Source organism: Palaemon carinicauda, chromosome 30 (genome assembly GCF_036898095.1).
Source record: "Palaemon carinicauda isolate YSFRI2023 chromosome 30, ASM3689809v2, whole genome shotgun sequence".
Taxonomy (NCBI): Eukaryota; Metazoa; Arthropoda; class Malacostraca; order Decapoda; family Palaemonidae; genus Palaemon; species Palaemon carinicauda.
In genome coordinates, this window is record NC_090754.1 from 61,608,824 (window position 1) to 61,621,452 (window position 12,629).

Sequence of the window (12,629 nt, forward strand, 5' to 3'; positions counted from 1 at the left end):
AGTTGTAGCAAAAGAGTGGGGGAATAGAGTAGGTGGATGTAAAAGGGAGGTAGTGAGGATTGAAGAGCTAATAAAACCGGGGGTAAAAAGTAAATATCAGGAAAGGTTGAAAATGGCATATGATGAGGTGAGAGTAAGAGAAACTGGTAATTTAGAGGAGGAATGGAAGTTAGTAAAAGAAAATTTTGTTGGGATTGCAAGTGATGTATGTGGCAAGAAGGTTGTTGGAGGCAGCATGAGGAAGGGCAGTGAATGGTGGAATGAAGGAGTGAAGGTGAAAGTGGAAGAGAAAAAGAGGGCTTTTGAAGAATGGCTGCAGAGTAATAGTATAGAGAAGTATGAAAAATATAGAGAGAAAAAGGTGGAAGTAAAGCGCAAGGTACGTGAGGCAAAGAGGGCAGCTGACCTGAGGTGGGGTCAGGGATTGGGTCAGTCATATGAAGAGAATAAGAAGAAGTTTTGGAAAGAAGTGAAGAGAGTAAGGAAGGCTGGCGCAAGAATTGAAGAGACAGTGAAAGATGGAAATGGAAGGTTGTTAAAAGGAGAGGAGGCAAGGAAAAGGTGGGCGGAATATTTTGAAAGTTTGCTGAATGTTGAGGATAATAGGGAGGCAGATATAATTGCTGTTCCAGGTGTTGAGGTGCCAGTGATGGGAGGTGAGAATGAGAGAGAGATAACAATAGAGGAAGTGAGGAGAGCACTAGATGAAACGAGAGTAGGAAAAGCATCTGGTATGGACGGTGTGAAAGCTGAGATGTTGAAGGAAGGGGGTGTGACTGTACTTGAATGGTTGGTGAGATTGTTTAATATGTGTTTTGTGTTGTCAATGGTACCAGTAGATTGGGTTTGTGCATGTATTGTACCACTATATAAGGGTAAGGGAGATGTGCATGAGTGTTGTAATTCAAGAGGTATTAGTTTGTTGAGTGTAGTTGGAAAAGTGTATGGTAGAGTACTGATTAATAGGATTAAGGATAAAACAGAGAATGCAATCTTGGAAGTACAGGGTGGTTTTAGAAGAGGTAGGGGTTGTATGAATCAGATTTTTACAGTTAGGCAGATATGCGAGAAATATTTAGCAAAAGGTAAGGAGGTGTATGTTGCGTTTATGGATCTGGAGAAAGCATATGATAGAGTTGATAGGGAAGCAATGTGGGATGTGATGAGGTTATATGGAGTTGGTGGAAGGTTGTTGCAAGCAGTGAAAAGTTTATACAAAGGTAGTAAAGCATGTGTTAGAATAGGAAATGAAGTGAGTGATTGGTTTCCGGTGAGAGTGGGGCTGAGACAGGGATGTGTGATGTCGCCGTGGTTGTTTAACTTGTATGTTGATGGAGTGGTGAGAGAGGTGAATGCTCGAGTGCTTGGACGAGGATTAAAACTGGTAGGCGAGAATGACCATGAATGGGAGGTAAATCAGTTGTTGTTTGCGGATGATACTGTACTGGTAGCAGACACAGAAGAGAAGCTTGACCGACTAGTGACAGAATTTGGAAGGGTGTGTGAGAGAAGGAAGTTGAGAGTTAATGTGGGTAAGAGTAAGGTTATGAGATGTACGAGAAGGGAAGGTGGTGCAAGGTTGAATGTCATGTTGAATGGAGAGTTACTTGAGGAGGTGGATCAGTTTAAGTACTTGGGGTCTATTGTTGCAGCAAATGGTGGAGTGGAAGCAGATGTACGTCAGAGAGTGAATGAAGGTTGCAAAGTGTTGGGGGCAGTTAAGGGAGTAGTAAAAAATAGAGGGTTGGGCATGAATGTAAAGAGAGTTCTATATGAGAAAGTGATTGTACCAACTGTGATGTATGGATCGGAGTCGTGGGGAATGAAAGTGATGGAGAGACAGAAATTGAATGTGTTTGAGATGAAGTGTCTGAGGAGTATGGCTGGTGTATCTCGAGTAGATAGGGTTAGGAACGAAGTGGTGAGGGAGAGAACGGGTGTAAGAAATGAGTTAGCGGCTAGAGTGGATATGAATGTGTTGAGGTGGTTTGGCCATGTCGAGAGAATGGAAAATGGTTGTCTGCTAAAGAAGGTGATGAATGCAAGAGTTGATGGGAGAAGTACAAGAGGAAGGCCAAGGTTTGGGTGGATGGATGGTGTGAAGAAAGCTCTGGGTGATAGGAGGATAGATGTAAGAGAGGCAAGAGAGCGTGCTAGAAATAGGAATGAATGGCGAGCGATTGTGACGCAGTTCCAGTAGGCCCTGCTGCTTCCTCCGGGGCCTTAGATGACCGCGGAGGTAGCAGCAGTAGGGGAGTCAGCATTATGAAGCTTCATCTGTGGTGGAAATGTGGGAGGTTGGGCTGTGGCACCCTAGCAGTACCAGCTGAACTCGGTTGGGTCCCTGATTAGGCTGAAGGAACATAGAGAGTAGAGGTCCCCTTTTTGTTTTGTTTCATTGTTGGTGTCGGCTACCCCCCAAAATTGGGGGAAGTGCCTTGGTATATAGATAGATAGATAGACTTTTTCAAGGCTTATGGATTCTCTGAGTGATACACCAAGAGAGGTTTGATTTTGCAATCTCCACTAGCATGACCACAGAACAGCTGTGTTAGAAGGTCTTTCATAGGTTAGTAACTGAGAATAACCTTTTGTTCTGCAGTAAAGAAGGTCCTCCGGGGAATCCTATATCAAAATGGACTGCTCTCACCACATTTGAACACCTGCTGCAGCATACAAGACTCAGAATGCACGGAACTTCTAAATTCTGCAACAAATGCTTCTGTTGCCTTGACATAATAGCTTGCATCTTTGCCATATCACAACACTATGGATGCCAGTTCTTCTCATGAAATTTTCAAGCAATTCCCAGCTTGCCTTGTATGTTTCTTTTTCTGCTGATGTATGGTCTCCTTTTTCAGGTCATCATTCAATACCTTTGCTTTTTTAATGATCATTTTGGGATTCTTGGGTCAATAAGAGGAAAAGGTAAAGAAACTTCTAGAGTTAATGAATACTATAATAAAAATCTGACCATAGACTTAGTAATGGTAAGTGATGTAATGTATAGAAACTTCATGGACAGAAATAGACCAAGAGAAAGTTAGACATCTCAGATCACAATTTAATTCAGGTACAAGAAAAAGAAGAAAAGAAAAAGGTACAATTTGATTAGGTGTTGGAAGAGGCTGCAAACGAAATATGAAAATTCGATGAACGATAGAAGCTGAGAAAGAATTGGAAAAAATTCAGATGATTACAGTACTTACTGGAGAAAAGAGGAATGACCATTAGGCTACTGCTGTATTAACAGCAAAAAGAGCAAATACAGATTACCATAAAGGACGCAGTTGATGTAAGAAAATAAAAAAGGCTTATGAAATAAAGAAAAATGATCACAAAATATTAAAAAATAATGATAAACAAAAGAGAAAGAAAAAAGATAAATAAATTGTCAAAGAAGGAAAAAAAGTTGAATTCCTTAACTCCAATAAAAAAAACAGCTCTATCAATAAAAAAAAAATACTAATATTAAAAGCCAAACTACAACCTTAGTTGGAAAAGTGAGATGCTCAGCTATAACCCCAAGGTCTCCAACAAGGAAAAAAGCCAAGTGAGAAAACGAAATACAATATGAGAGAGGTAATGAACAATCAAACTAAGATATTTTGTAAACAGTAACATCAAAATCGACCTTCTATATATAAACTACAAAAACATAAAAATAACGAGAAAAATCAGTTACAACGGTATTGCCGAATGCACCCCAAGACAGCGCAAGATCACTGTTCAGAAGCTATGGCACTACCCAAGACTAGAGAACAATGGTTTGATTTTGGGGTGTCCTTCTCCTAAAAGAGCTGCCTACCATAGGTAAAGGGTCTCTTGTACCCTTACCAAGATGAAAGTAGCCACTGAACAATTACAGTGCAGTAGTTAACCCCTTGAGTGAAGAATTGTTTTGTTAGCTTAGTATTGTCAGTTCTATGAGGAAAGTAGAAAATGTGAAAAGAATAGGGCAGACTATTTGGTGTATGTGTAGGTAAAGAAAATAAGCCATGACCAGAGAGAGGGATCATCCAATGTAGTACTGCCTGATCAAAGGACCAAATAACTCAAGCTATCTCAACGTGTGGCTGAAAAAGTAGAAACGTCTAAGAAAAACAAAACGAAGTAGTACACAAATAATCACAAAATAAACAAAATGAAAAAAAAAAAATCCGAAAAATGGAAAACATCGACATAGAAAAATGCATAAAGGTAGAAAGTAACCAAAAGTTAAAAAAAAAAGGTTTGTCAAAAAAGGGTTAAAGTAGATTATAACGTTTTGCCATATTGTTTTTATTAAAAGTACAAAATAGATTAAAAATTAATAGTTCTTAAACTAGATTTTAAAGAGACCCATTGATAGATTGGATACTAGAAATAATTTATAATAACTCTACGATGGGGACAAAACGAAAATAAATATGCAATAGAACAAACTATATACATTAAATGTGGAAATATATATATATATATATATATATATTATATATATATATATATATATATATAAAACGAGAACAAGTTTTATTAATACTATTTTCGCCTCATCCTAATAAATGTATAAAAGTTTTACAAGTATATATATATATATATATATATAAAACGAGAACAGAAGTTTTATTAATACTATTTTCGCCTCATCCTAATAAATGTATTAATAGTATTTATATGTATATATATATATATATATACATATATATATATATATATATATATATATATATATATATATATATATATATATATATATATATATATATATATATATATATATATACAAAACGAGAACAGAAGTTTTATTAATACAATTTTCGCCTCATCCTAATAAATGTAGTAAAGTTTTACATGTATTTATTTTGATACCAAGAAATGTTGTTGATTGTAGAGCATATTGTGTTGATAAAAGATGCGATAATTTATCGCAATTTTCGTAAAATATATAATTTTACGAAAATTTTGGTTGAAAAACGGTAATTTTGAATCGAAGGAAGATGGTGGAAACAACCTGAAAAGTATTTGGAAGAATTAAATAGGCATAAGACAAATAAGAAGAATGAACAAGGCAGAAATAAAGACGGAAACCAGAAAGTGGGATACTGAAAAGTGGAAAGAAGAAATAGAAAGTAAAGTGAGTTTAGAAATATATAGAACGTGGAAGAAAGAAATTAAAGAAGAGTTAATTTATGACAATACATTTGCTTCAGTGATAGTTTTTTAGAGCAAGAACTAATACTTTAAAACTAAATATTGTAAATAGACACAATAAACTGTAATTTTTGTGAAAATGAGGAGGAAGATTTGATACATTTTTTTGTTATTTTGCCAGGAATATAGAAAAGAAAGGAATGAAGTAATTGGGCTACAACAACCATACGACGAAGACTTAAAGAAAATAGTAGGATTATTTTTATTTAGTGAAACAAATATAGAAAAGAAAAAAGAAGTATTAAACCTGATGTGGAAGAAAAGACAAAAACAGTACAAGAAGATAAACGTTAGAGGCGCCGTTGTAAAGGCTATGCTTCACCCCGGAACCAGCACGTTCAGGGCTGCCATCCATACGATAATTATCGTACATGTACGATTATTTTAGGTCCAGTACGATGTACGATACATACCTTAGGCATATACAAATGTGTGTTTAATTAAACAATTATACTAAAATACTTTTATATAAGTCAATCATGTAACTCCCTAATAACTATATTGAAACTGTGTACGATATTTTTAGTTGAAAAACGACAATTTTAAGGCTCGTGTACGATAATCCTGTCGAAATAATCTGGCAACCCTGAGCACGTTTTTCCACAGAAGTAAACAAACAGCGCCAGTGGTAACACGAGTATGTTCTCTCTTCCGTAAATTACCTCACCCTAATCTACAAAATGAAATTTTCATACAAGGTAATGTACTATGGAATTTTCATGCTAATTTCAAGGAAGAAGTTATTGTAATTATATCCCGGGAGACTTGAAGGATGCCGTATCCTTCAAGGAAGAAGTTATTGTAATTATATCCTGGGAGACTTGAAGGATGCCGTATCCTTCAAGGAAGGTTCCTCAAGGAAGAAGTTATTGTAATTATATCCCGGAAGACTTGAAGGATGCCGTATCCTTCAAGGAAGGTTCCTCAAGGAAGAAGTTATTGTTATTATATCCCGGGAGACTTGAAGGATGCCGTATCCTTCAAGGAAGGTTCCTCAAGGAAAAAGTTATTGTAATTATATCCCGGGAGACTTGAAAGATGCCGTATCCTTCAAGGAAGGTTCCCTCAAGGAAAAAGTTATTGTTATTATATCCCGGGAGACTTGAAGGATGCCGTATCCTTCAAGGAAGGTTCCCTCAAGGAAAAAGTTATTGTAATTATATCCTGGAAGACTTGAAGGATGCCGTATCCTTCAAGGAAGGTTCCTCAAGGAAGAAATTATTGTAATTATATCCTGGAAGACTTGAAGGATGCCGTATCCTTCAAGGAAGGTTCCCTCAAGGAAAAAGTTACTGTAATTATATCCTGGGAGACTTGAAGGATGCCGTATCCTTCAAGGAAGGTTCCTCAAGGAAGAAGTTACTGTAATTATATCCCGGGAGACTTGAAGGATGCCGTATCCTTCAAGGAAGGTTCCTCAAGGAAAAAGTTATTGTAATTATATCCCGGAAGACTTGAAGGATGCCGTATCCTTCAAGGAAGGTTCCTCAAGGAAAAAGTTATTGTAATTATATCCTGGAAGACTTGAAGGATACCGTATCTTCTACGAGACTACACATTTCAGTGTCATTTGACAAGCTTGCACTAGACCTTCGTGGGTATAGGAATGATAGCCTACTCCTGTATGTGTGTTGACGGCCGGTTAGAAATACAGCAGTCTAAGGGCGGCGTTAACCCCCTCTGTTAGGGAAATTGGTAAGGAGATAGCTTGTAGGTTAGGGTAGGCGTTTAGTTTAAATTAGGTGGTGTTTCAGTGTAGATATTTTACGGATAATCATCTTACGAACGACTAGAAAATGTGAAGAAAATCACCATATTCTGTGCATGCGGATGGAACTGGCCGCTGATATACAAAAGCTCCTGCCTTCGTTTTAGGTTACTGAAAATTTAGTAAATAAATACAATATTATTGTTCTTATAACATTTTCTATATATTTGAGGGCTTAAGTTTGTCTGTGTTAGGATTTTGAAGAAATTTAAGAAGATATTTACTAATCTAAGGTACCCCACCTTACCTGACTTAAATCACCATGTCCTAACTTAGGGTGGCTTCACACGAGAGGATTTTCTGCATGGAATAATTTTTGCTCGTTAGGATGTCAAAAAGGCACGTCTTAAAAGAGCCTATTTTTTCCAAGCGTCCTTGTAGTTTATATAAGGGTCCGTCACTAGGTATGTTTTTTAGTCAAAGTATTCTGAACCGTTTCCTACCTCGTGTGTTAGCAGTACACGTGGCTAGTAAATCACTGTCCCTCGGAAATTCTTCGGAGCATGCATAACGTAAAGGGCCTCATTTGATCTTCATTAATCTCTAATCTGTGCGAACAAAACGGGGCGACATCTAACTGCTTGTTTGGTGTGATCCTTAACAGCAGGGATATTGTCCTCGCCTGCTGCTCCTCTTACCTTTAGCTAACATTATATGATACTTTAGTTTCTAGTCAAATACATGAACCATATATTTTTCCTACTTATTATCCATTTTATCCATTTCTAACCATGAATATTGGGGAAAACCATCAATTCTTGAGTTTTCCTAAGCCCCCTGTATAAAAATTGTGGGGGATCCAAGTGGGAAATCAGGTATATGGGTGGAGAAACCAAAAACAACTGATTTGCAGTAATAGCAGTGGTTAGAAATGCATAATAAACACGAGGTAACCAGTTGGGAAAATATATGGTCCGTTTAAGTGGGATGTAAAGTATCGTAATTGCCTATCAATTCATATCATGTCCCTTAGATAGTTTTTGCTCCTCCATGGCTCGCTTTGCTCTCAAATAAGCATTATGTCACTGGTGCTCTGTTCTAGTAAGCAGTGCATGGATATACTACGCATACCTACTGCATCGGTCACTATTGAAGTATCATAACTCGGTCCTACCAAAAAGAGCCTGCGAGAAAAAAGGCGACGGGGAGAAATTTGCCTTCAAAAAGAAGACAACCGTGCTAACTTATACAAATGGGAAAAAAGAACGTTAATAGAAGAAAACCAATGTTTGAAGGGAAAGACTAGAAAGATTTCTTTACAGTATATAAAATCATATGTGGTCTAAAATACAAAAAGTTATTTGTAGGCTTTCTATATATGAAAACTTAATTTATCTGCTTGTAAGTCTAAATATGGAATACTGTTATTTTCTTCATTTTCTATAGTAAATTTTATGGATTCCACACTGAAAGAATTAATCTAGATAAAAAACTCCATATATATATATATATATATATATATATATATATATATATATATATATATATATATATATATATATATACATACACCAAGGCACTTCCCCCAATTTTGGGGGGTAGCAGACATCAAACAAATGAAACAAAAAAGGGGACCACTCCTCTCTACGTTCCTCCCAGCCTGACAAGGGACTCAACCGAGTTTGGCTGGTACTGCTAGGGTGCCACAGCCCACCCTCCCCTGTTTTATATATATATATATATATATATATATATATATATATATATATATATATATATAATATATAATATATAATATATATTTTTTTTTTCTTACATTTCATATATGTATAGTTTGGCCGATTTTGTTGAATGAACTCACTGAATTTGGACGGAAAATGCATCTAATTTGGCCGAGAGTGCCTTTGTGAACCTGGCAACCCTGCTCCTGGGCGATATTTATTTTACCCCGGGCGCTTTTTACTTTCCTGGGTGCTCCTGGGCGCTTTTAATAGGACTCTCATTACTACCTGTAATTTATATCACAAATGGATTTTTCGCAGCTGCGGCTTGCTTTGCTCACAAATAAACATGGTCACTGCTCCTTTCTTCTCGCAAATAGTACATAGATGAGCTGCGTACGCCAATCACATAGGTCATTGTTTCGGGTATAGTTTTATCTTGTAGAGTTGTAACAGTAACTATAAACTGAACAGAAAGTTTGTTCCAGTACAAATACAGACCCTTCGCTATTTATAGGTGTATTACTTACGGCGAAGCTGAAAGACGAGCCATGATAATTTTTAGCGACCGATAACAACCCCAACCGCTAGTTAGCAGGTGGGGGTGAGGGTGAACCAACTTCCCCCTCGGGAGAGGTAGATCTTGGGCAGACTCCCCCTGCAGGACGTTCCCCTTCGGAGGTCCATCAGGTGGATGAGTTTGTATCCCTTCTCGAACTGGGATGTACTCTTCCTTGGGTTGTTAGGAGACATCTTTTTGAACCTGCTGGTTCTAGTCACGATGTCCCTTCTGGGTCTCGTGACAGTCTTGTTGATCCTTTGGGATCTCACAGCAAGGTTTCGAGTTCTAGTTTTATTGAGCAGTCTAGTTCTCACAACGTTGGTTACGCTGAACCTTCGGGCTCTCGTACCAACCTGTCAGGATGCCAAAGAACTTCAAATCTATCAATCAATCTCGTGCCAACCATCACATAGAGACTTTGGTTTCTCCTGACAGGGAGATCCCGGTCGCCCGTTGTGTTGATCCTTCGAGATCACACAACAAGGGTTGCGCTGAGCCTTCAGGCTCTCGTGCTCCTTGTCTTGTGTAGCCTTCAGGCTCTCATGTCAGGGAGTCCTTGGTCTTCCATCACGTAGAAGTTTCAGGTTCTCGTGACTGTGGTTACGTTGAGTCCGTGGGCTCTTGTGACCTCTGTAATGCTGAGTCTGCTGGCTCTCATAACAGATAATCTCCAGATTCAAACTACAGGTAATCTTATTGCTAAAGCCTGGGTATAAAACTGCTATATGGGTCAACGATACTTTATAACCCATGGAAATGTCGAGTTTCATCCTTGCTTAACCTCACTATGGTTAGATCCTTTTGAAACAAATTTGTTATTCATAAATTTATATAGGTCAGCGAATCATCTTTATTGTTAAAAGCAGTTGGTTACTGACAGTTACTATCAAAAACTATATTAAAAGAATAAACATTTATAAAGTCTGCTTGAGAAAGCTAGCTTTAGGCTATGTTAGCCTACCCATAGGTATAAGTCAGCAATAAGGCTAGCCTAAAACTCTTTATTTATTTTCATAACTATCACTGTAGTAGGAAGTAAGTAGTATGTTGGCCAAGGTGCCAGTTACCCGTTGAGATACTACTTCGAGAGAGTTATTGAGTCCTTTGACTGGCTAGATAGTACTACATTAGATCCCTCTTGTGTCGTGGTTCTTTTTTCCTTTACCTACACATATACTGAATAGTCTGAGCTATTCTTTACACATTCCCCTTTTGCCTTATACACCTGATAACAGTAAAATAACTGAAAAATTCTTCTTCATTCAAGGGGTTAACTACGGTAATAGTTCAGGGGCCACTTTCCTCTTGATGAGGGTAGAAAAGACTTAAGATTTGGTAAACAGCTCTTCTAAGAGAACACTATATATTCAAAGCATTCTTCCCTAGTCGTAAATACAGTAGTGCCATTGCCTCCAACTATCTTGGGTTAGAGTTCTCTTGCCTGAGGCTACACTCAGGCATGCTATTCAATCTTTCCTTATTTCCTTACTGGGCTATTTTCCCTGTTTGTAAAATTGACTAGTTATGAAATAAGGGAAATTACAAGGCTTTAAAATTTAAAGTTAATACTATAAGCAATCTCGATTTAATATCCAATTAAAAAGGGGTATCAGATTTTAACACTGAAAAAGTTGGAATAAAACAACCATGTTTTTAAGACACTCTTGTGGGTGGGATCATCCTCCACCTGACAATAACTACAACTATCTTGTTGAAAGCTCAACGGATGTTTCAGCTAGGCCAAAACCATTGTACTGTACTATTAAAGGACTTCAGTTTGAGTATTTAGGAAAAATACAATTTACTTTAAAATAATTAAACTTTACATAATAATTGGACTATTGAGTGGTGGTTAACTATTGGCCAAGTGTGTTATATCAAAGAAGCTTACTGTAGTTTTGTATTTTTAAGCTTTATTTGTATATCATAAGCATTTTAATTATTGTTGCCATTTTATTTTCAGTTTTCCAACCTCATTGGTACAGTTTACAGAAAAGGCAACATAATATTCTCTGCTGATGGGAATTCGGTATTATGCCCAGTAGGTAATAAGACTTCCATTTATGATCTACGCAACAATAGATCACTTACTCTACCAGTTGAAGCCAGATTCAATTATACAACCTTAGCCCTTTCACCAAATGGTCTTATACTTATTGCTGCCGAAGAAGGTAAGTCTGTTTATGAATTTCAGTATAGTAATTTTGATTAGTTTTTCTTTTGTGCAAAATAGTCTGAGAAATACAGTAGGTTATTTACTAAAGAAATTTATTATTTCAATGTTCAGATTAGCAAATATTTCAAAAAGGGGAATTTCTGTCCTTTAGTTATCCCAGATGTAACAAAATAACTGTCACACACGATTTTTGATTGTGGAGCAATGACTTCATGTCAATCTACAAATGTTAATGTTTTGTACTGTAACTAAAAAAGAAATATAGAAAAACATGACATTTGCATTAGATAACTAAATAAATTTTCTATATACTGTACAGTAACACTTGTGGTTACACAAGCCAAAGAGCATTATGGGATCCTCAGAAGGTTATGTACTGTAACTTATTTTCTACCTTACTTCACTAAATTCTTAGGAACTGGATTCAATTTTATTGTAAGTAAAAAGAAAATTTAAATGTCCTTGAATGTTTTGAGTTTCTCTACAAATATAGATTTTGATTCTGTTTTGAAAATTTTCATATGAAAGGATAAAGTGTATACTGTAATTGGTTTTGGTGTTCATTCCTAAAAGAATACAAATCATCACCCTTTACTATAGGAGAATAGAGCTGGAACATGGCAGTTAAAACTTATGATGGGGTCTAAACAACTGACAGGTACCTGTCGGCAGCGGGGAGGCAACGGCCCCCATTAGCTCACTTAAAACTCGCTTGTATTTCAGCCATTGGAGAAAATTGACTGGAAACATTTGGCAGATATTTCTAATTCTTTTTTTTCTAGCATGTGTTATGTGACTGCTTCCTCATCATGGTCCCGACTATGCGGACATATTCTGGAGTACCGCTGAAGATCTGTGGTACTGCTGTTTCCCCTTAGTGAAATGGCAGCATCTCCTTAGGGATGGCCATCTTCTTTTCAAGTGGTGGACACTTCGTGTGTGTTGTGTCCTTTGGGCATTTAAGGTTCCCCTTCTGAGACTAAGTTGCAACAGGTTGTTGCACAGATACCTTTCTCAGGTCATCGGCTCCATGGTGTCCTTTCAGGGTCAGCCCATTGTTGCCCCACTGCTACCGTAGAATGTTATAGTAGAAGGGCTCGCATTCCAGCTTCCCTCTTCCCAAAGGTCTTTGCAAAAGGCAACAGATCTTTGTCCTTCTGTTCCCCTTTTAAGCACCCTCAATCTTCATAGCATGCTTGCCAGGTTGCTCTCAGCGCAATTTCGCCTCTTCGAGGTAGATTGCAGACCATATCCTTCTGGCTGAGAGAA

General features: G+C 37.3%; 1 protein-coding gene across 1 annotated transcript in view; it reads left to right on the plus strand.

The window, feature by feature from the left end:
• Nucleotides 1-5,776: 5,776 nt before the first annotated feature.
• Nucleotides 5,777-12,629, plus strand: part of LOC137623213 (periodic tryptophan protein 2 homolog) — a 101,418-nt gene continuing 94,565 nt past the window's right edge. Inside the window, exons 1-2 of the mRNA XM_068353931.1 lie at nt 5,777-5,891; nt 11,148-11,355. Coding sequence (XP_068210032.1) covers nt 5,874-5,891; nt 11,148-11,355 — 226 coding nt within the window. The 5' untranslated portion in view covers nt 5,777-5,873. The remainder of the gene's footprint in view (nt 5,892-11,147; nt 11,356-12,629) is intronic.